This window comes from Meles meles, chromosome 11 (assembly GCF_922984935.1).
Source record: "Meles meles chromosome 11, mMelMel3.1 paternal haplotype, whole genome shotgun sequence".
In the NCBI taxonomy this organism is placed as follows: Eukaryota; Metazoa; Chordata; class Mammalia; order Carnivora; family Mustelidae; genus Meles; species Meles meles.
Window position 1 is genome coordinate 88,833,214 of NC_060076.1, and position 24,843 is coordinate 88,858,056.

The 24,843-nt window shown below is 40.4% G+C and overlaps 1 protein-coding gene across 1 annotated transcript in view; it reads right to left on the bottom strand.

Moving 5' to 3' along the window:
• Positions 1–24,843, bottom strand: part of PGM5 (phosphoglucomutase 5) — a 191,393-nt gene that overhangs the window by 150,839 nt on the left and 15,711 nt on the right. Inside the window, exons 2-4 of the mRNA XM_046022772.1 lie at positions 19,518–19,680; positions 12,650–12,796; positions 9,302–9,427 (exon numbers count right to left, since the gene is read on the bottom strand). Coding sequence (XP_045878728.1) covers positions 9,302–9,427; positions 12,650–12,796; positions 19,518–19,680 — 436 coding nt within the window. The remainder of the gene's footprint in view (positions 1–9,301; positions 9,428–12,649; positions 12,797–19,517; positions 19,681–24,843) is intronic.

Consider the following 24,843-nt stretch of genomic DNA (forward strand, 5'->3'; position numbering starts at 1 on the left):
AAGAACTGGCATGCTATATTCAGAGCACTAAACTAGAAAAATATGCAGCCAAGAATACTATATCCAGCTAGGCTATCATTAAAAATAAAAGGAGAGATAAAAATCATCCAGGAGAGGGGTACCGCCTCAGTGGGTTAAGTCCTCTGACTTCAGCTCAGGTCATGATCCCAGGGTCCTGAGATCGAGTCCCCACATTGGGCTCTCTGTTCAGTGGGGAGGCCTGCTTCCCCCCCCCCCCCGCCGCCTGCTTCTCTGCCTACTTGTGATCTCTCTCTCTCTCTGTGTCTGTCAAATAAATAAATAAATAAAATCTTTAAAAAAAAAAAAAAGCTTCCAGGACAATCAAAAATTAAAAGAATTTGCAAACACCAAATCAGCCCTACAGGAAATATTGAAAGGGGTCCTCTAAGCAAAGCGAGAGACTAAAAGTAGTAGATTGGAAAGGAACAGAAACAATATAGAGTAACAGTCGCCTTACAGGCAATACAATGGCACTAAATTCATATCTTTTTTTTTTAAAGATTTTTTATTTATTTATTTGACAGAGAGAGACCACAAATAGGCAGAGAGGCAGGCAGAGAGAGAGAGAGAGAGAGGGAAGCAGGCTCCCTGCTGAGCAGAGAGCCCGACGCAGGACTCGATCCCAGGACCTTGAGATCATGACCTGAGCTGAAGGCAGCGGCTTAACCCACTGAGCCACCCAGGCGCCCCTAAATTCATATCTTTTAATAGTTACCCCTGAATGTAAATGGGCTAAATGCCCCCGATCAAAACACACACGGTATCAGAATGGATAAAAAACCAAAACCCGTCAACATGCTGTCTACAAGAAACTCATTTTAGACCCAAAGACACCTCCAGATTAAAAGTGAGGGGGTGGAAAACAATTTTCCATGCGAATGGATATCAAAAGAAAGGCAGGGTGGCAATCTTTATATCAGATCAATTAGATTTTAAGCCAAAGACTATAATAAGAGATGAGGAAAGACACTACATCATACTTAAAGGGCTGTCCAACAAGAAGATCTAACAATTTTAAATATCTATGCCCCTAACATGGGAGCAGCCAACTATATAAACCAATTAACAACAAAATCCAAGAAACACATCAACAATAACACAATAATAGTAGGGCTCTTTAACAACCCCCTCACTGAAATGGACAGATCATCCAAGCAAAAGAGCAACAAGGAAATAAAGGCCTTAAATGACACACTGGACCAGATGGACATCACAGATATATTCAGAACAATTCATCCCAAAGCAACAGAATACACATTCTTTTCGGGTGCACATGGAACATTCTCCAGAATAGATCACATCCTGCAGGGGTCACAAATCAGGTCTCAACCAGTACCAAAAGATTGGGATCATACCCTGCATATTTTCAGACCACAATGCTCTGAAACTAGAACTCAATCACAAGAGGAAATTTGGAAAGAACCCAAATACATGGAGACTAAACAGCATCCTTCTAAAGAATGAATGGGTCAACCAGGAAATCAAAGAATTGAAAAAATTCATGGAAACAAATGATAATGAAAACACAACAGCTGAAAATCTATGGGACAAAACAAAGGCAGTCCTAAGAGGAAAATATATAGCAATACAAGCCTTCCTCAAGACACAAGAAAGGTCTTGGTGCACCTGGGTGGCTCAATGGGTAGACCTCTGCCTTCGGCTCAGGTCATGGTCTCAGGGTCCTGGGATTGAGCCCCGCATCGGGCTCTCTGCTCGGCGGGGGGACTGTTTCCCCCTCTCTCTGCCTGCCTCTCTGCCTATTTGTGATCTCTCTCTCTCTGTGTCAAATAAATAAATAAATAAATCAAAAAAAAAAAAGAAAAGAAAAAAGAAAGAAACAAGAAAGGTCTCAAATACGCAACCTAACCCTACACCTAAAGGAGCTGGAGAAATAACAACAAAAAAAGCCTAAACCCAGCAGGAGAAGAGAAATAATAAAGATCAGAGCAGAAATCAATGAAATAGAAGCCAAAAAACAATAGAACAAATGAACGCAACTAGGAGCTGGTTCTTTGGAAGAATTAATAAGATTGATAAACCCCTGGCCAGACTTATCAAAAAGAAAAGAGAAAGGACCCAAACAAATAAAATCATGAATAAAAGAGGAGAGATCACAACCAACACCAAAGAAATACAAACAATTATAAGAACATATTACGAGCAACAATACGCCAGCAAATTTGACAATCTGGAAGAAATGGATGCATTCCTAGAGACATATAAACTATCAAAACTGAACCAGGAAGACATAGAAAACCTGAACAGACCCATAACCAGTAAGGACATTGAAGCAGCCATCAAAAATCTCCCAACAAAGGAGAGCCCAGGGCCAGATGACTTCCCAGGAGAATTCTACCAAACTTTAAAGAAGAACTAATTCCTATTCTCCTGAAACTGTTCCAAAAAATAAAAATGGAAGGAAAACTTCTAAACTCATTTTATGAGTTTGATCCCAAAACCAGACAAAGACCTCACCAAAAAGGAGAATTACAGGCCAATATCCTTGATGAACACAGATGCAAAAATTCTCACCAAAATACTACCCAATAGGATTAAACAGTACATTAAAAGGATTACTTACCACAAACAAGGGGGATTTATTCCTGGGCTGCAAGTTTGATTCAACATCCACAAATCAATCAATGTGATACAATACATTAATAAAAGAAAGAACAAGAACCATATGATACTCTCAATAGATGCTAAAAAAAAATATTTGACAATGTACAGCATCCTTTCTTGATCAAAACTCTTCAAAGTGTAGGGATAGATATCATCAGAACAATTCATCCTAAAGCAACATCTTTGATATCATCAAAGCCATCTATGAAAAACCCACAGTGAATATCATTCTCAATGGGGAAAAAACTGAGAGCTTTTTCCCTAAGCTCAGGAACACAGCAGGGATGTCCACTGTCACCACTGCTATTCAACACAGTAGTAGTAGAAGTCCTAGCCTCAGCAATCAGACGACAAAAAGAAATAAAAGCCCTCCAAATCAGCAAAAAAGAAGTCAAACTCTCACTCTTTGCAGTGCTATGATACTTTATATGGAAAACTCAAAAGACTCCACTCCAAAACTTCTAGAACTCATACAGGAATTCAGTAAAGTGTCAAGATATAAAATCAATGCACAGAAATCAGTTGCACTTCTATACACCAATAGAAAGACAGAAGGAGAAATTAAGGAGTCGATGCCATTTACAAATGCACCCAAAACCATAAGATACCTAGGAATAAACCTAACCAAAGAGGCAAAGAATCTGTACTCAGAAAACTATAAAGTGCTCTTGAAGGAAATTGAGGAAGACACAATGAAATGGAAAATCGTTCCATCCTCATGGATTGGAAGAACAAATATTATGAAAATGTCTATGCTACCCAAAGCAATCTACATGTTTAATGCAATTCCTATCAAAATACCATCAACTTTTTTCAAAGACATGGAACAAAGAATCCTAAAATTTATATGGAACCAGAAAAGACCTTGAGTAGCCATAGGAATGTTGAAAAAGAAAGCCAAAGTTGGCATCACAATTCCAGACTTCAAGCTCTATTACAAAGCTGTCATCATCAAGACAGTATGGTACTGGCACAAAAACAAACACATAGATCAATGGAACAGAATAGAGAGCCCAGAAATAGACCCTCAACTCTATGGTTAATTAATTTTCAACAAAGCAGGAAAGAATGTCCAATGGAAAAAAGACAGTCTCTTCAACAAATGGTGTTGGGAAAATTGGACAGCCACATGCAAAAGAATGAAACTGGATCATTTCCTTACACCACACACAAAAATAGACTCCCTATGGATGAACAATTTCAATGTGAGACAGGAATCCATTAAAATCCTTGAGGAGAACGCAGGCAGCAACCTCTTCAACCTCAGCCACAGCAACTTCTTCCTAGAAGCATCACCAAAGGCAAGGGAAGCAAGGGCAAAAATGAACTATTGGGACTTCATCAAGATCAAAACGTTTTGCACAGCAAGGGAAACAGTCAACAAAACTAAAAGACAGCCGGAAGAATGGGAGAAGATATTTGCAAATGACATATCAGAAAAAGGGCTAGTATCCAAAATCTAGAAAGAACTTACCAAACCCAACACCCAAAGAACAAATAATCTAATCAAGAAATGGGCAAAGCACATGAACAGACATTTCTTCAAAGAAGACATACAAATGGCCAACAGACACGTCAAAAAGTGCTCAAGATCACTTGGCATCAGGGAAATACAAATCGAAACCACAATAAGATAACACCTCACATCAGTCAGAATGGCTAAAATTAACAAGTCAGGAAATGACAGATATTGAAGAAGATGCAGAGAGAGGGGACCCTCCTACACTGTTGGTTGGAATGCAAGCTGGTGCAGCCACTCTTGAAAACACTGTGGAGGTTTCTCAGAAAGTTGAAAATAGAGCTACCCTATGACCCAGCAATCGCACTACTGGGTATTTACCCCAAACATACAAATGTAGTGATCCAAAGGGGCACGTGCACCCAAATGTTTATAGCAGCAGTGTCCACAATAGCCAAACTATGGAAAGAGCATAGATGTCCATCAACAGATGAACAGATAGAGAAGAAGTGGTATATATATATACAATGGAATATTATGCAGCCATTGAAAAACCGAAATCTTGATGGGTCATAGGATAGCTCTATTTTCAGCTTTTTCTTTTTTTTTTTTTTAAGATTTTTTTTTTATTTGACAGACTGAGAGAGATCACAAGTAGGCAGAGAGGCAAGCAGAAAGAGAGGAGGAAGCAGGCTCCCTGCTGAGCAGAGAGTCCGAAGCGGGGCTTGATCCCAGGACCCTGAGATCATGACCTGAGCCGAAGGCAGAGGCTTAACCCACTGAGCCACCCAGGCGCCCCTATTTTCAACTTTTTGAGGAACCTCCATGGTTTCCCAGAGTGGCTGCACCAGCTAACATTTCCACCAACAGTGTGCGAAGTTTCCCCCTTCTCTGCATCCTTGTCAACATGTCATTTCCTGGCTAATTAACTTTAGCCATTCTGACCAGTTTGAGATATTGTCTCATTGTGGTTCTGATTTGTAGTTCCCTGATACCAAGAGATGTGGTGCATTTTTTCATGTGTTTGTTGGCCTTCTGTATATCTTCTTTGGAGAAATGTCTGTTCGTGTCTTCTGCCCATTTCTTGATTGGATTTATTTGTACTCTGCATGTTGAGTTTGTTCTTTCTAGATTTTGGATACTAGACCTTTATCTGGTTAGACATTTGCAAGTATCTTCTCCCATTCTGTAAGTTGTCTCTTGGTTTTGTTGACTGTTTTCTTTGCTGGGCAAAAAGCTTTTTATCTTGATGAAGTCCAATAGTTCATTTTTGCCTTTGTTTCCTTTGTCTTTAGAGACACGTTTAGCAGGTCAGAGAGGCTGCTGCCTTTGCTCTTCTCTAGGATTTTGACAAATTCCTGTCTCACATTGAAATCTTCCATTCATTTTGAATCTATTTTTGTGTAGGGTGTAAGAAAATGGTCCAGCTTCATTCTTCATGTGGCTGTCTGATTTTCCCAACACCATTTGTTGAAGAGACAAATTTCCACTGGACATTCTTTCCTGCTTTGTCGAAGACTAGTTGACCACAGCATTGAGTGTCTGCTTCTGGATTCTCTGTTCTGTTGCATTGGTCTATGTCTGTTTTTGTGCCAGTACCATACTGTCTCAATGATTACAGCTTTGTAATAGAGCTTGAAGTTCTTCATTGTTATGCCACTAGCTTTGGTTTTCTTTTCTTTCTTTTTTTTTTTTTTTTGAAAGATTTTATTTATTTATTGGACAGAGATCACAAGCAGGCAGAGAGGCAGCCACAGTGTGGGGAAGCAGGCTCCCCACTGAGCAGAGAGCCCAATGTGGGGCTCGATCTCAGGACCCTAAAATCCTGACCTGAGCCGAAGGCAGAGGCTTGACTCACTGAGCCACTCAGGTGCCCCTAGCTTTGGTTTTCTTTTTCAACATTCCTTTGGCTATTCAGGATCTTTTCTGGTTCCATACAAATTTTAGGATTATTTGTTCCAGCTTTGTGAAAAATGTTGATGGCATTTTGATAGGGGTTACACTGAATATATAAATTGCTGTAGGTAGCATAGATTTTTTTTTTTAAGATTTTATTTATCTAGGCAGAGAGGGGGAAGCAGGTTCCCCGCTGAGCAGAGAGCCTGATGCAGGGCTCGATCCCAGGACCCTGAGATCATGACCTGAGCCAAAAGCAGAGGCTTAACCTACTGAGCCACCCAGGTGCCCCATAGACATTTAAACAATATTTGTTCTTCCAATCCACGAGCATGAAACATTTTTTTTTTCATTTTTGTCTTCCTCAACTTCTTTCATGAGTGTTCTCTAGTTTTCAGAGTAAGATCCTTTGCCTTCTTGGTTAGGTTCATTCCTAGGTATCCTATGGTTTTTGGTGCAATTGTAAATGGGATTGATTCCTTCATTTCGCTTTCTTCTGTCTCATTGTTAGTGTACAGAAATGTTATTATTTCTGTGCATTGATTTTATGTCCTGTCACATTGCTGACCTCCTATATGAGTTCTAGCAATTTGGGGTGCAGTCTTTCGTATTTTCCATGTAGACTATCATATCATCTGTAAAGAGTGAGAGCTTACTTCTTTGCTGATTCAGATGTCTTTTATTTCTTTTTGTTTGATTGTTGAGGCTAGGACTTCTAATACTATGTTGAACAACAGTGGTGAGAGTGGACATCCCTGCCATGTTCCTGACCTTAGGGGAAAAACTCTCAGTTTTTCCCTATTGAGAATGATATTTGCTGTGGGGTTTTCACATATGGCTTTTATGATGTTGAGGTATGTTCCTGCAATCCCTACACAGTGAAGAATTTTAATTAAGAAAAGATGATGTTCTTTGTCAAATGCTTTTTCTGCATCAATAGAGAGGATCATATGGTTCTGGACCTTTCTTTAATTAATGTCATGTAACACACTGATTGATTTGCAGATATTGAACCACCCTTGCAACCAAGGAATAAATCCTACTTGGTCATGGTGAATAATTCTTTTAATGTACTGTTGGATCCTACTGGCTAGTATCTTGGTGAGAAATTGGCGTCCATGTTCATCAGAGATACTGATCTGTAATTCTTTTTGGCAAGGTCTTGGTCTGGTTTTGGGATCAAGGTAATACTGGCCTCATAGGATGACTTTGGCAGTTTTCTTTCCATTTCTATTTTTTGAAACAGCTTCAGAAGTATAGGTATTAATTCTTCTTTAAATGTTTGGTAGAATACCTCTGGGACATGGTCCAGCCCCAGACTCTTGTTTTGTTTGGAGATTTTTGATTACTGCTTCAGTTTCCTTGCTGGTTATGGGTCTGTTCATATTTTCTATTTCTTCCTGGTTCAATTTAGAAATAAAATATGGAACTGAAAAACATAATGGAAGGACTTGGAGATAAAGTTGAGAAAACCTCCCAGAACAGAGCACAAAACAAAGAAAAAGAACATTGGTGGTAGGGGCAGAGGGGAGAATCAGATAATTAAAGAATTAGTCCAGTAGGCTCAATACTTAAAAATAACCATTCTGGAAAGAAAGGAAGGCAGCAATAATAGAGGAAATCACTCAAGAAGTTATTTCCCAGAATTAAAAGACTCAAGTTTACAGATTAAGAGGATCCGCCAGGAACCCGGTCCCACATCAAGACTCAACATTGCAAAACGTAGGAACACTGATGATAAGTCAAAGGCCCTAAAAGCCTCCTGAAAAGAAAAAGGAAAGTTTTCGTGTCATCAATTAAAAATCACAATAGCATCAGATTTCCCAAGTTCAATGTGATGGCTATAAGGCAATGTAGCAATGCCCTGAAACTTCTGAAAGGAAATAATATCCATTGTAGAGTTCTATATCCAGACAATATCAATTAAGAGAAGGAGATAAGAAAAGCATTTCCAGATATGAAATGACTCAACACATTTACTTCCCATCACTTTTCTTTCAGAACTTCTGGAGAATGGGTTCCTCCAAGAGGCAAGAGTAAATCACAAAAATGCAAAACAAAGGCTCCAGATATAAGGAGAGCCAACACAAGGGAAGGATAAAGAAATTAACTAGAATGATGATAAGGATAAGAGCAACTCAGAAAGGAACCCATGCAGAGCAGAGCAAATCAGGAGCATGAGATGAGAAGATTTAGACTCTGGGAGAGGATGGGGGTTAGTAGTGGTAAATACATCTAACAAAAACTACTCAATGAGAAAACAAGACAAAGGAAATAAAAGAGTTGTGCTGTGAGAAAATATAACTACAGTATTTTACATGGCTCAGCAGTGTTCTAATAGTGGAGACACTGGATACTGATCTCACCAAAATGATGATATAATTAGTCGAGGGAAGTGTGCTTGGATTTAGTGAATGGAGAGGGTGAAAGAGAGTTGGTGGGGAGGTGGGCTTAGATTTTTTTCAAATAAACTTTGAACTACTTGACTGCTTAAACTACATGTGTGTACACTGATCAAAATAGATTTTGCAGGGGCACCTGGGTGGCTCAGTCAGTTAAGCATCTGTCTTTGGCTCAGGTCATTATCTCAGGGTCCTGGGATCGAGCCCCACGTCAGGTTCCCTGCTCAGTGGGAAGTCTGCTTCTCCCTCTGCCTCTGCTTCTCCCCTCCACCCATGCTCTCTCTTTCTCTCTCAAATAAATATTTTTTAAATAGATTTTTTTAAATGACTACAATTAACTATCCACTCCACACGTGAAGAGACATAGTCTCCGACGCATTTTTTCACCACTATCTTCATTTGCTTCAAAAGAGAGAAGTTACCAGGACAGGGAACTGGGGAGAGGTTGCACAAAATGCAGGAAGAGGAATATGAGATCCAGGCTTCCAGTTATGGAATGAATAAATCATGCAGATGAAAGGTGCAGCATAAGGAATATAGTCTATTGTATTGTAATAGCATTGCATGGTGACAGATGGTAGCTACATGTGTGGTGAGCAGAGCATAACATATAGAACTGTCAAATCACTATGTCATTCACCTAAAACTATTCTAACAATATGTGTCAACTATACTTCAATTAAAAATGATATATATTTTTTTTAAAAACTAAGTAAGAAAAAAGAGAGAGAGAGAGAAGTTAAAACTGTGAGGTTTTCCAGAACATTCCAAATATCTGAATATAGACATGTTGTGTGAATATCTATGAATCCAATCTTTCTCATAATCTCAGAAACCCAGCACAGGTGGAGGTCTCCTTAATATTTCTCATCCACCAAACGGGAGAAGACCAGGGATTTACCTCCGTGCATCGCGTCAACTCGGATCTTCAGTTGGCCGGGCCCTGTCAGCAAACTCTTGATGGCATTAAAGTCAAAGATGGTCCGAAGGAGGTTGAGATAGATATCTACTGGGTCCACTATCTCCACTAAGGATAGAAAAGTAAAGGGAAATATCATTGGCCATACCCATGAAGAATACTGGGAAGTGTAAAAAAGAATCACTACCCTAACAGCATGAAGTTCTGACCACAATCCCATCATAACCCTACCATCATGCAGGAAGCCAAGTATCCATTTGTACACGAAGTCACAAAATTAAGGCACAATCAAGATCCTACAAACTTTTTTGGTCACAAATAGGTATACATAATACAAGTTATATATTCCTCTTTGCAAATGAAGAATCAAACACAAAATTAGGTAGTTAAGATAAAACTGCGCCCTTTTATCCCATCTTCCTTCCACCACATCCCTCCCAAAGAAGGCACACAGCTCAATGCTAAGAGATATCTTGGCACACCCAGGAGCCTCACCTGTGGGGGTAAGCCAAAGAATCACTCAGGGGGCTTAAAGGGTCACTTTAGCAGTGGCCCTTATTTTCTAAATGCCATTATGCCAACCAAATCCAGGGTGATGGATTTGGTGATGAAGGATACATTCCTGAGTTTGTACTGTGTGCCCAACCCAGTACCCATTTCAGGCTGAATGCCAGATATTTAGAAACCTTCATTAAACATAAGTATTCTTCAATGTTTGGCACCCCCCAGTGACCAGGAACCCAAAACTAGTCTTTTCCACTTATTTGACAGATATACACAACGCAAAATCCATTACATTTTTCAAACTTTGCCATCAACATATAATTAATACTAAGAAAGTATTTTCCTAGAATACTAGATATTTGACTCTTTTAGCATGAAAATTTGTCCATAAACCCTGCTTTTAAGTTCATAGTTAAATTCTGAAACATATGTATGTTGTTTTTCAAAATTTTCAAATACATACCACTTTGGAATTCTAAAATACTTAAACCTGCACAAAGGATATTATGAATCCACTTTTAATAATTTTCAGTAAATTCTAGCTATAATATTTAATGGATGGAATTATAATATGTTATAATTAGATAGCTGAAACTATTCCTTCACCTGGTCAAATACACATCTAAAAATATTTTTTCAGGGGTGCCTGGGTGGCTCAGTGGGTTAAGCCTCTGCCTTCAGCTCAGGTCATGATCTCAGGGTCCTGGGATCGAGCCCCACACTGGGCTCTCTGCTCAGTAGGGAGCCTGCTTCCTCTGTTTTTCGCTGCCTGCCTCTCTGTCTACTCGTGATCTCTGTCAAATAAATAAATCAACTATTTTTAAAAAATAAATAAATAGATAAAAATATTTTTCCTTGCACTTAAGTCAATGTAGTATGTATGCCCATTTAAATATAATGTAATTACTTTTGCATGAACACAAATCATTTTTAATCTTTTGGCCTGAGAGTAATATTAATTCATACAATAAATTAGGAATTAATCTTTATGAAATGTATATGTAAAATGGTTATAATGGTAAACTTTATGTATATTATACCATAATAAAAAATTACTATATGAAATAAAAGATCATATTCTTTTAGATATAGAAGTCTTACTCCACAATATGGGATAATATTTTTAGCTATTTTATTCTGGTTCTTTAATTCTTGAACCACTTGTCTAAATACAGTTGGTATTCATAGCAGATTACACATAGTAAACAGAAATGTAAAAAACAAGGAAGCAAGTAAAATTCAGTGAAAATTGAAAGTTCACATCAAATAGTTCAGGCTCTTGAACCCTTAAGGTGAAATGCCAAGGAATGATGTGTTTGCAATTAACTCAAAGGCTTGCTCAACATTTAAAACACCAAGAACACAGCACATAAATTATCCCAAACAATTATCTTCAAATTCTTCTTGGGAGCCAGGGAATTCTTCTACCCACCTCCCAGTATCCACAGCATCTTAGAAATCTCATCAAATTAGCAATATGGCAGCAGAAACAGCTTGAACCTGAGCTCACCAACGAGACCAATGATGTAGGTCTCTTAGACAAGCATAAAAATTGTGAAGATACCAGAAGTAAATAAATCATTTGTAACTTCTTCCTGATGGTAATATCTGATTTTTCCCAGTCATCTTATTGTCCAATTTTTCCAAATATATGTAAATGAGCATATTTAAATCCGTTTCATCTAATCTTCCCCCCATTTATGGATGTCAAACCACTGTCAAACCACACCATTTACGTGTGTGTGCTCCCAGCGAGATTAATAAAAGGAGACACCATTATTTCCAGTATCACATGGCTTCCAATGAATTTCTGCTGGTTAGCTAAGCGAGCAATTGACTCAAAATTCTTCAAGAAGAAGATACCAGTGTTGGCTTTACAGTGTGACACCTCAATGTCCATTTCAAGCTCTCCCCTGCTTGTCTCTTCAATGCCATGCGGCTGCAAGCCTAGTATTTAATCTTTTCAGCTACATTAATTTATTTGTCAAACAAGGAAAATATTTTAACGCAGACTGTATTTAAGCGTATAGGACATTAAAGGTTAAAAAGTTGGTTTATGGCTAATTGTATATGTTCTAGGAAAAAGCAATAGGATGAAAGAGGGGGGACTAATATGCATATACATGATATTAGTGATGTTTTATGGTTCAATATTAATCTGTAAAATTAAAAGTTATAATCTGAGTACTTCAGATTATAAATTAAAAGTTATAATCTGAGTACTTCAGAAGTTTCAATACTTCTTATTGCCCCAGATATCCTACATTGTAGGATATCTGGGGCAATTTCATTCCATTCTTTGCCTCAATCCATTTGGTGCTTACTGAGTTCCTTTCAAAAATCTCCTCACATAGTGCTTGATGTAGAATAGCGATCCCTCGCATGTTGAATCAAGGTGAACGGCATGGTTCTGGCTTGGAAAGAAATCGCCTACCTTCCATGGGAAATTTTAGTAACCCCATTACCTTGTTGGTTCTCTTCTTCACTGTGTAAAATATTCCAGCATCTTCACCGTAATTGATTAGAAAAGTGAAGACATGTTTTGGAGACTCATAGCCTATTCTTGGGATGCCACAAGGGAGTCAGCTGTGACATTTTTCCAATGTTGAAAGTGATCTAGAATTTGGTAAGTCATTTTTGAAACTGCCAGTTCTGAGTATCCTGGCTGCTCCCACTTCCCCGTGCACCACAATCATATTACATCTGTTTATCAAGTCACTCCCAAAATAGACCATCCAATCATTTTAGGGTGTGCCCTCCCATGCGGGAAGCAGACTCACCGCCATCATGGAATTACTCTGACTTCTTCAAAATATAATCTATTACCTCTAAATGGCTTGAATTTGTTCTCCAGGTCAAATTCTTGTCTTCCAAGCCGAGATAGGTCAATTCGAAGATCAGGGCATATGGCATATTCCTCGATTGTTTTGCTGATCTGGTAGATTTTGTCTGAGACCACATCTGGTGCAGGACCTGCATTTGGAAATAGCACACCACCAAAACTAAATTTTTTTAAAAAGCATCTGCAGCTTCAATCAGAGGCACGTTCCCTCCTTCACCACCAAGCAAAAGATTCATTTGTTCTCAAAACAATGCACAACAGTTCACAGTTCAGCTGTTCTCCATATTCCCTGTGTTGTATTCACCCACGATGGAGGAAATTTGGTCAGCCTCACCTGTTCTACATAGGCTAATAAGCCATATGTTTGTTTGTCTGAATCCATTTCTGAGCAATGATACATCTTCCCTAAAAATAGGTTCACACCTGCCGGGGAGACCCAGTTATGTAATCAGCTTTTTTCAGGATATGAGACACCAACAGGATATGCACTTGACAGAAGTGAGGGATTCCAGATTTAAACTGCAGCCTCCCAAGTGCACCTAGAGAAAGAACACACGAGTTCTACTCCCAGGTCGGCTGCCTTGTTGGGGCAGGAGCTTGCCAGGGTTAAATGCTTTCCCCGACTCAGGCTCCCTAGTGACTTCCAAGTTTCTTAAATGAGGTTTAAATAAAAATATTTAATGTGTTTCCTCACAAGATCAAGAGGACAATTAGGCTGTGAGAGACTTTAAATGAACATGAAATCAAAAGTTGTCCCCCTTTCAGCTTCTTTTTAAATTTTGTTTTGTCTTGCAAGTCAGTTTAGATTTTTTGCAATAAGTCTGGAAATCAAATGAGTACAGTGCAAGATCTGAAATATCAATGAGAGACAATAGATAGGTTTTATATGAGATATACTTGCCAACTCGACTGTAACTTTCAACCAAAAAGAAATCAAGAAATAATTTCTTTTCAATCCCAATCCCTCAAGCTACACTGTCCAGGACAGTAGTTGCTAAAGGTATACAGCTATTGAGCACCTGCAATGTGACTGGTGAAATTGATATGTGTTGTAATTGCAAACTACACATCAAATTTTGAACAGTTCGTAGAAAAAAATGTTAATAGCTTACATTTAACTTTTATAGTAACTTGCTGAAATAATATTTTCAGTATACGAGGTTTAAAAATGCATTGTTCATTTCACTTTTTTTTTTTTTAACTTATGTGGCTACTAGAAAGTTTAAAATCCTCTCTGACTCACAATATATTTCCATTAGGGCCACTCGCAATATATTTCAAAAACATAGCACTGTTTTTGTCTCCCCATAAATGCTCATTGAATACATAAAAAGGAATACTACCCAAACACAACAAACTGTACACATTAACTATGAGCAGATTTTTTTGTATATCAATTATACCTCAAGAAAGCTGTTTTAAAAATAAAGGAAGGGCAATGTCCCCGTGCTACTGCATGGGAAAGAGGCCTAGTAGATTTTAACCATATTTCCTTGTCCTTTAGGAAATGTAAAGGCTGCAAAGAAAAAAAAATGGCCCTCCTCCTCCACTCCACGCCATTTTTTATCCTTTCACAAAATGTAAAACAGTAAATAGCCTTGTTCCGTCTTTGCCTTTTGTATGCTTGTCCAGTTGGAGGATGCATGAATATCTCCCTGCTCCCTTAGGTGCCACTGTATTCTTTGACTGTGTCCCTCACTTTTAAAAAGCCTGATTTGATGACAAAGCACACTGGCTTCCAAAAGTAAAACAACTTCTAGCATGTTCGTGTTCTGTGATGCCACTCAACCACCCGTGTCGTTAACCTCACAAGTTCATCATCAACCTCGGCATCCATCAACTGCATCCGAGTTCCTTGACATCTTCTGCTCTAATGAGTTTTCCTCCTCATTTTAGTCAGTGGCTGGTAAAGTCATATCTTAAATATGATTGCCTCTTGAAATCTTTTCAAATATATCAAATTTGAGTGTCCTCTGCCCATGAATTCCTTATCTGCCAGCTACCCTCCTCCACGCCTCTGCTGAATCTGCTCTTTCCTGTACTGATGCCCATCACCGCTTGGTTAATCCCAAGCTATCGGTCCCTTCTAGTTTCACTGGTCTCTAATCCTAGGCAGGACCCTAAGGTCCACTATCTGAGCCATACCTCTGTTAGCATAATAGTATGAGCCTACATTTATTGAAACTTACATATACCACATTTCACGCTTTACATGGAATTCAACACGCACAGAAAGCAGATGAAATAGGAGTTATTATTATCCTCAACTGCCAAATGGGGAAACTGAAATTTGAAGAGGGAAAGATCCTTAACCAAGGCCCCTTCACTGGTAATAGACAGAGGCTGGATTTTGAATCCTAATAGTCTGATGTCAGCTCAGACACCTGTAACAAGTACCATTCTTCCATGCTTCCACAGCCATTCCCCAACCCTGGGACATCACGGTCATCTTCCCCACTGCTACAATTTCCAGACTCCCACATATTGCTGGAAATAGTCAAAAATTACACCAACTGGCTCCCCCTAAGAATGAGGCTGCTTACCTTTATGACTTCTCATGCATGAATCATCAACACATTTCCCATAGTACCTTTTACAGAATATGTCCCCAAGTCCTGCCTCTCCTTGTCCCATTATCTTACCAGACAATCTTTCTTTTTTCTTTCTTTTTGGAACAGGTATAGCAACTATTACCCCAAATGTTCATTCTGCACCCCCCAGAATTGCTTCTTTCCCCATCCTTGCCTTCTTATCCAGAAGTTTTGCCCTCTTCCCAGAATCTAGGCTCTAACTGAGCTCCACACCTTACAAATTCTGTGACACTGATCAAGCTTTTTTAAACTTTTTTTTTAAGATTTTATTTATTTATTAGTCAGAGAGAGAGAGAGTGAGCACAGGCAGAGTAGCAGGCAGAGTCAGAGGGCAAAGCAGGCTCCCCGCTGAGCAAGGAGCCCGATGTGGGACTCGATCCCAGGACGCTGGGATCATGACCTGAGCCGAAGGCAGCCGCTTAACCAACTGAGCCACCCAGGCGTCCCCTGATCAAGGTTTTTAAACCAGTTAATTCCTCAGTGACTTCATTGGGTTGTTACGAGGATTAAACGAGATAACGTATTTAAGGTTCTGAGTACGGTGCCCAGCACATTATGAGATTCCAAAAATCCTGTATTTTTATTACGGATCCCATTTCCCCTCTAGCATCTTCCCCTCTACTTAAAAACATCCTCAGAATCGTCCCGTCCTCTAAATGCACTTTAAAAGTAACATAGTTCCAGATGTGTCCTAGTTCCCTGGCTGTGCCTACTAATTCTGTAGACACTTAGTCTTTTTTTTTTTTTTTTTTTTTCGAAATAAGCCAAGCAGAGAGAGTCAAGTATCATATGGTCTCACTTATTTGTGGAGCATAACAAAGAACATGGAGGACATGGGGAGATGGAGAGGAGAAGGGAGTTGAGGGAAACTGGAAGGGGAGATGAACCATGAGAGACTATGGACTCTGAAAAACAACCTGAGGGTTTTGAAGGGGTGGGGGGTGGGAGGTTGGGGAACCAGGTGGAGGGTAATAGAGAGGGCACGTACTGCATGGAGCACTGGGTGTGGTGCAAAAACAATGACTACTGTTATGCTGAAAAGAAATTAATTAATTTTTAAAAAAAGATTTATTCATTTATCTGAGAGAGAGAGAGAGCTCATGCACGAGTTGGGGGAGGGGCTGAGGAAGAGAGAAAGAGAGAGAGAAACAGACTCCCCACTGAGCATGGAGCCCTACAAGGGGCTCAACACCACTGGATTCCAGGATCCGGAGATCATGAGCTGAGCCCAGATCAAGAGTCGGACGTCAGACCAACTAACCACCCAGGTGCCCCAAGACAACGTAGCCTTTTAATTCATTCCATAAAATGTATCTATATGACACACAATGAAAAGAGATGAATGTCTCTTCAAGGAAAGAAATTATGGTAAAACTGATTCTACTTTGAGTAGGAAGAAACCAACTGAATCTTTCTATGCCATTAGGAATGTTAGCTTCATTCATGATGCCAAGACATGCAAATATAAAGAATTAAGCATAAGAGAGGGACTTTCAATACAGTTAAAAGCCAAAATCTACGGCTGAATACGTCTCATTTCCTCCTGTACTTTATCTACAAAATGGGTTTTTAAATAATATCTTCTCCCTTTATGCCTCACAGGATATCACAGAGATGACTGAGATATTTTTGTAAAATATGAAATCAAATATAAATTCCAAATGCTTACGTTGGTAAGCGTTGTCTAGCTTGGCAACTTTTAAATCACATTTCTCTACAAATTGCCACTTTCTAAGCCCATTCAATTTCCCATGTTAACAGCATATAAAATACCTGAATCTTGCCTGTTTTTTTCCTGAACTCCTCAAGGGCTGCTGCAAAACTAGATGTGGGTCCTCGGTATGCTTTGTAATGAAACGAAACGTCTTGAAATATACGACACTTCATAAAGGTGTTTTTTTCTTTTTTTTTTTTTTTTAAAACACTTGATGTGAGTGAAGTTCATTTTTTTGGATAATGTCCAAAATGGCTGCAAGGAGGGGGGAAATAATATTCTGGCCAAAAATAATTCATAAAGGTAACTATTGTTGGTGAAAATTACCTACTCCTGTAGAAATGCAGACTCAGTGTTCTATATTAAGACTAAGAGACTTAACAACCAAATGTAATGCATAGTTCTTGGATGAATCCTGGTTTGAATAAAACAGCTATAAATAGGGCGCCTGGGTGGCTCAGTTGGTTAAGCCACTGCCTTCAGCTCAGGTCATGATCCCGGTGTCCCAGGATCAAGTCCTACACTGGGAGTCTGCTTCTCCCTCTAACCTTTTCCCCTCTCATGCTCTCTCTCTCTCGCTCTGTCTCTCAAATAAATAAATAAATTCTTTTTTTAATATTTTATTTATTTGACAGAGAGAAATCACAACTAGGCAGAGAGGCAGGCAGAGGGAGAGGAGGAAGCAGGCTCCCCGCAGAGCAGAGAGCCCGATGTGGGGCTCAATCCCAGGACCCTGGGATCATGACCTGAGCGGAAGGCAGAGGCTTTAACCCACTGAGCCACCCAGGCGCCCCTCAAATAAATAAATAAATTCTTTTTAAAAAAAAATAGCATTTTGGAGGCAACTGGAAAATTCTGAATATAGATTAGGTTTTAGATGATATTAGAGAATTGGTGTTATTTTTGCTAGGTGTGATAAAGTAGTTATGTTAGAACATGTCTTTCTTTTAAGACAATGTATTCTGAAATATTTAGGTATAAAATGTGTTCGTGCTGTAATTTACCTTAAAATTCTTTAGGGGAAAAAAGTGCAAAATGGAAAAGCAAAGTAATGGACACAAGCTACCCATTTATTATTCCCAACTTCATATATGTTCAAAATTTGTTTAATTCACCCCATACACATATCCCACTACACAAAGACCTCTAAACTATACATTTCTGTAAATAGGAGAAATAGTGAAATAATTCTAAGCATTTCAGGGAGAGAAAGTCAACACTATAAGGAAGAAGGATGTCTACAGGTTATGCTAAAAAATCATTTGTCTAGCCTTGAGCAGCCATGTGAACTTGAGCAAATCAATAAATCCCTCTGGGGGATTTATTTCTTCATCTATAAAATGACAGGAATGGACTAAGTGACTTAGAGGGTCTCTTCCAGCTTTAAAATTCAGAGTCCTTCCATATCAGATAAGCATCCATGAGATCAAGTGGGTTCAAGATCTCATTAGGACACTTCTTTGTCATGCCACCTCAAGGGTTGTGGTGGTTCATTTTATATGTCAACCTGACTGGGCCACAGGGTGCCTCTCCTGCCCTGGAACCCGGACTCAGACTGGAACATACACCAGCAGTTCTGCTGTTTCTCAGGCCTTTGGACTCAGACCAGAACTCCACCATCAGCTCTCCTGGGTCTAGAGGTCTCAGGACTTTTCTGCCTCCATAATCACATGAGCCAACCCCCTCTTTGGGCCCTGGGGCAGGTGAGGCTGCATGCAGGCCCTTTAAGAGCTGTCCCTTAGTTCACCACAGTCTTGAGGGTCAAGGACATGAGCCAGTTGGTCTTCCAAGCTGGATGTGTTGGGGGCTCATCTCTCAGATGGCAGTCTTAAGAAATGGAGTATCCAATGTAGAGCACGAGCCCTCCCTTCCTTGGACAGAAGCTCAGGATTTTGCATTCTCTCCAGATGGTGGACTATTTGGCCAGCAGTGAGGTTTATGATGAGGTGGTGTCCCAGCCTCTCTCACCCACTTTGACATGGTTTCCCTCTCATTTGCCTTGTGTAAAGGGGCTGCTCTGCTTATTTTTAGGTTTTTTTCAGAGGAAAGTGGTCCATCTTTCTGCAGATGCAGTGTGTCCATGACAGGAGGTGAGTTCTGAATGTAGGACATCACCATCTTGAACCAGAACCCAACCCACTTCTCATAATAAATCTCTGTATAGCCCACTGTTCTGGTCCTCTGGAGAAACCTGACTAATACAGCACTTCACTGGAACTTTCTGAGCCATTTCTCCTCCACCCTGCTTGTCTACCACCAAAGGGTCACTGTAAGACTATGATAGCTGGGATACACAGTGGCACAGTCAGTTAAGCGTTTGACTCTTGGTTTTGGCTCAGGTCTTGGTCTCAGGATGGTCAGATCGAGGCCCATGTCAGGCTCCGTGCTCAGTGTGAGTCTGCTTGAGATTCCCTCTCTCCTTCTCCCTCTGCCCCTCACCATGATCTCACACATGCTGTCTCAAATAAATCTTTTTTAACAAATAAGACTATGACAACATAATAGGACAGAAATAATGATGATTAAGGCAGATTCTAAGCCACATACCTCCATTGGCAACATTGAACTTCACTCCAAACTCTCCCCCTGGTCCTCCAGGGCAATGGCTGGCTGTTAAGATGATTCCACCAGCTGCCTTGATCTTCCTGATAATGCAGGAAACAGCAGGTGTTGACAAGATGCCATTCTGCCCAATAATCAGTCGTCCAATCTAGATCAGCCAAAGAAAAAAATCAATCCAGTTACATGGAATCAGAGGCATTTCAATGGAAAGTGTTCCAAGCTCTGTTAAGACATAGTAAGGCACTTGGCAAAAGGAATTGAATGGGCTTTGGGTTAGGGGGTGGAGAGCTCTGGCATTGTCTCTCCTGCCCGGTATCTCCAACACCACTGAGGCACCCACATCTAGAGGTCAATTATCAAACTGGATCAGCCTCATTGACTTTTAGTAATTTGAAACATCGGCTTTTGATGATCAAGGGCTTGGCTTGAACTAGGCAAGAAGTTCTTAGTTTGTTACTGGCTTAGAAACTCTACACATGAACATACTAGAAATTATAAGAAAAAAGAAATGGAGTGCTTCTCTGCTTCACCTCCTTCCTCTCTCTTCCTCAGCACAAGCCCATACAAGAGGGACCCGGCTTACCATAGCCTCGTCATCAGCAGGTGTATTGAACTGCCCTCTGAATAACCACTCTTATGGAGGCAAGAATTTTATTTCTGCCACTGACAACATGTGCTGGAGACAATAGAAACTATCCAGTCATGCTAGGCAGAGATCTGGAGGTCATCCATGGGTGTGGGCAGTCTTTCTAGAGCTACAAAAGTGACTTTTAAAAAAGAAAGCCATATAACCCTGCAGAGTATGACTCAGCATGCTTGCTCTTAAAATAAAGACCAATGTCATCCAATCCAGTGGTTCTCAGATGTTACAATTCAGAATCCTAATGAAGCCTTAAAATTACTAATACTCAGACTGCATCTCGGACTAATTGTATTGGAATCTCTGGGGGTAGAATCAAGGCTTCATTGTCTCTAAAGCTCTATAAGTGATTTCAACATTCATGCGAGCTTAGTGATCAAGTCTCCTTGTTAAGAATCAGCAGCATGGGCATCCTCTATGAGCTTAGTAGAAGGGTCCACTCGAGACCCACTGAGGAAGAATCTGTAAGTACCTTAACAAGATCCCCTCCCCCCTTCCAGTTAATTCATTTGCCTATCAAAATTTGAGAAGTACTGCTGTGGCCCACAAGGGAAGGCAAGCTCTAGCATCCAGCTCAACACCAAAATTACCCTGGACCCAACTACAACATTGCTAGAAGTAGGTCACTGACCGAACAGGACAATGAAGGAAGATACAGGAAAAAATGTACAAAGAGCGGGGGCACCTGGGTGGTTCAGTGGGTTAAAGCCTCTGCCTTCAGCTCAGGTCATGATCTCAGGGTCCTGGGATCGAGCCCCACATCGGGCTCTTGCTCGGCGGGGAGCCTGCTTCCCCCAACTCCGCCTGCCTCTCTGCCTACTTGTGATCTCTGTCTGTCAATAATAAAAACAAAAACAAAAAAGTACAAAGAGCAAACTCAAGAACCCCAAGAACAAGGCAGTCCTGGGATGATTTAGTATGGAAAGACCCACAACATCCCCAGAGTACATTTTTTCAAGTGGAGGAGGCAGATTATAAACAAATAAGCCTAATACTAATATTTACTAGTTAGATATGTATTAGAAAGAAAATCAGCAGCGTTCTGTGAAAGAGAATGATGGGATGTCTAGTTTAATAATAAAAATAAACATGATAATAATAATAGCTAAGAGAGTTTGAATTTTATCCCAAGTGCAATGGGAATTCAGTGAAGAACTTTAAGCAGTGGAAGTGACCAGATATCATTAACATTTTAAAAGATCACAGAATGAGCAGTCCAAATGATCTTTTCAGAGAGCAAGTCATATCATATCAGCAAAATATGTCAATGACAAACCCAAGGTAAACCCAAAGTCGTCATCATATTCTATAAGGCCCTGCACAACCTGACCCCCATTACCAAACACCCTCCACTTCCCTCTCCCCTCTGTCCCAGCCACACTGTTTGGTTTACTATTCCTCAAACACATCAAGCATGAGCAGGGCCTTTGCATTTGCTCTGAATGAATGAATGGCTGCTAAAATGAATGAATGGCTGCTATGTGAGAAACGCATTAGAGTGACAAGAGCCAAAAGAGGAAGATCAGATGGAAAAATATTTCAGTGGAGCCGAGTGTGGACAGTGTCTTGGACTAGGCCAGAGGCAGGAGAAATGAAGAGAAGGGATTTTACTCCAGATTTTTTTTTTTTTTTTTTTTTTTTTTGGAAAGAGACTAAAAAGAACACATAGTTAGAATGAAATACACAAGAGAGGAACTCTAGTAGTCAGCCTTCAAGATGGCCACCAGGGATCCTTGCCTTCTGGCATTTATGCCTTTGTGTAGTCCCCTCTGAATAAAGCCCACACTGAATAAGGCTGAACTGGGTGATCAGTAGAACACCGTAGAACTGAGTGTGTGACTTCCAAGATGAGGCCACAAACAACACGGTTGCTTCTGACTCGCTGTGTTGGATTGTTGACTCTGAGGGAGACCAGCCACTCTGTCATGAAGACACCCAAGGAGCCTCGCATAGGTACCCAAAGGGAGAGGAACTGAGGTCTCCTACCAGCAGCCAACAGCAACTTGCCGGCTGTGTGAGTGGGCCTTCTTGCAATGGATCCTCCCATCGCACCAAACATTCATATAACAAAGCCACCACCAACATGTGACTGTGACTTCAGGAGAGTTCCCAAGTAAGAATGACCTATCTCCTGTGAGTAAAATAAATATTCGTTGTCATGTTAGGTCATAAGATTGGTCATAATTCCTCGCACAGCAATGAACAACTAATACAATGGCAGTGAGGAAATGAATCTACTCCCCAATTTCTACCTTCAATAACTTAATGGATGATGGTGTCATTTATCAAAATGGGAAAGACACAGGACAATAATTACACTCGTATTATCACCCAGAGCCATAATAAATTATGTTCCACATGCGCTTGTTAAAAATTTATTTCATCATTCAACTTATCTTGAGTATTAACTGTGAACCAGGAGATGTCAAAGACCCTGCAGACACAGCAATATATATGGTTTAGTCACTGCCCTCAAGGAGTAAGTCTGTAGAATCAGGAACCTAAAAAATATCGGTAAACTTTGCTCATATTTTTTCTGTCCCATTTTTAAGAATTTCCTGTAAAGAAATAATCTTTAAAGGGGGAACAGGGGGACAACGCCTGGGTGGCTGAGTCAGTTAAGCATCTGACTTGGTTTCAGCTCAGGTCACGATTTCAGGGTCCTGGATCGAGCCCCACTTTCTGGTTTGTCCCTCTCCTTCTCCTCTCTCTCTTTCTCCCTCTCTCTGGAATAAATAAAATCTTTAAAAAGAAATAAGGGAGGGGGAAGGGGTGCCTGGGTGGCTCAGTCATTAGGTGTCTGCCTTCATCTGGGGTCATAATCCCAGGATCCTGGGATGGAGTCCCACATCCGGCTCCCTGCTCCACGGGAAGCCTGCTTCTCCCTCTCCCACTCCTCCTGCTTATGTTCCCTCTCTCACTGTCTCTCTCTGTCAAATAAATAAATAAATATTTTTTTAAAAAAAGAAGAAGAAGAAAGAAAGGGGGAAGAGGTATGTGTGTGTAGATAATTCCTACAGTGGTATTCATTAGAAGTGAAAAACAACCCTTATAAATAAGGAAGCATAAGTAATAAAAGACCTGTTAAATAAAGTGTGATGTACCAACTTATGGAATATTCCTCAGCCATTTTAAAAGATTTTAAAAGATACTTAAGAAGACTGTGCACCGGGGCTCCTGGATGGCTCAGAGGCTAAAGCCTCTGCCTTCAGCTTAGGTCATGATCCCAGGGTCCTGGGATGGAGTCCCACGTCGGGCTCTCTGCTCGGCAGGGAGCCTGCTTCCCCCACCTCCCCACTCTCTCTCTGCTGCCTCTCTGCCTACTTGTGATCTCTGTCAAATAAACAAATAAAGTCTTAAAAAAAAAAAAAAAACAGAAGAAGAAGATTGTGCACCTGTGGCAGACTGGGTTCACAGTCCCCAAAAAGCAATGATCCCCTTCCACAGTCCAGACCGCTCCTTGAGGACCAACTTCCAGCCCCCTGCCAGGGACTACATTTCCCAGACCACCTTATATCTAGTGTGGCCACTTGACTGATTTCACAACAGATGATACACGAACATGAGAATGAGGACAGAAGTAATGCAAGTGCCCTCTGGGCTCAGGATGGTAAGAAGCCTCCTCTCCACCATGTATTTCCAGAGACTTCTTCCAGAGACTCAGCACAGGTGAGCACCCAGCTCTAGGAGACACAGAGCCAGAAGATGGAAGCCAAGAGCCTTTGTTCACCAGCAATGCCCACGGTGGACTATTATGTGAGTGAGAAATGACTTTCTACTCTTTTTAAAGGTAATAAAAATGGTTTACTGTTAAAAGGGTTTATTTGCGCTAACAAATTGTATTTTCTTAAATGGTATAGAGGAAACACAGACAATGCTTTAATGCTAAGTCAAAAATGCAGAATAGAGGGGGCACCTGGGTGGCTCAGTGGGTTAAGCCGCTGCCTTCGGCTCAGGTCATGATCTCAGGGTCCTGGGATCGAGTCCCGCATCGGGCTCTCTGCTCCGCAGGGAGCCTGCTTCCTCCTCTCTCTCTGCCTGCCTCTCTGCCTACTTGTGATCTCTCTCTGTCAAATAAATAAATAAAATCTTTAAAAAAAAATGCAGAATAGAAAATAACTTTTAGGGACACCTGGGTGGCTCAGAGGGTTAAGCCTCTGCCTTCGGTTCAGGTCATGATCTCAGGGTCCTGGGATGGAGCCCCGCATCGGGCTCTCTGCTCAGCAGGGAGCCTGCTTCCTCCTCTCTCTCTGCCTGCTTCTCTGCTTACTTGTGATCTCTGTCAAATACATAAATAAAATTTTAAAAAAAGAAAATAACTTTTATGCTATGACAACAACGTAAAGTTAAGGGACGCCTGGGTGGTTCAGTCGGGTAAGCATCTGACTTCTGATTTCAGTTCAAGTCTTGATCTCAAAGTTGTGAGTTCAAGCCCCATGTTGGGCTCCACACTGAGCACGGAGCCTACTTTAATTTAAAAAAAAAAAAGCACAATGTAAAGTTATATTCACTTTGGGGCTACGATTTGGAAAAAATACAGAAATAAATATATACAATTTATTTATCAAGTAGTCATGATTATAGACCAACTTAACTAAACTTTCAATTATTTCTTGTTTGAAAAGATAATACATATCCGGTTTAAGACGGTTAATGTGAGAAAATATACTT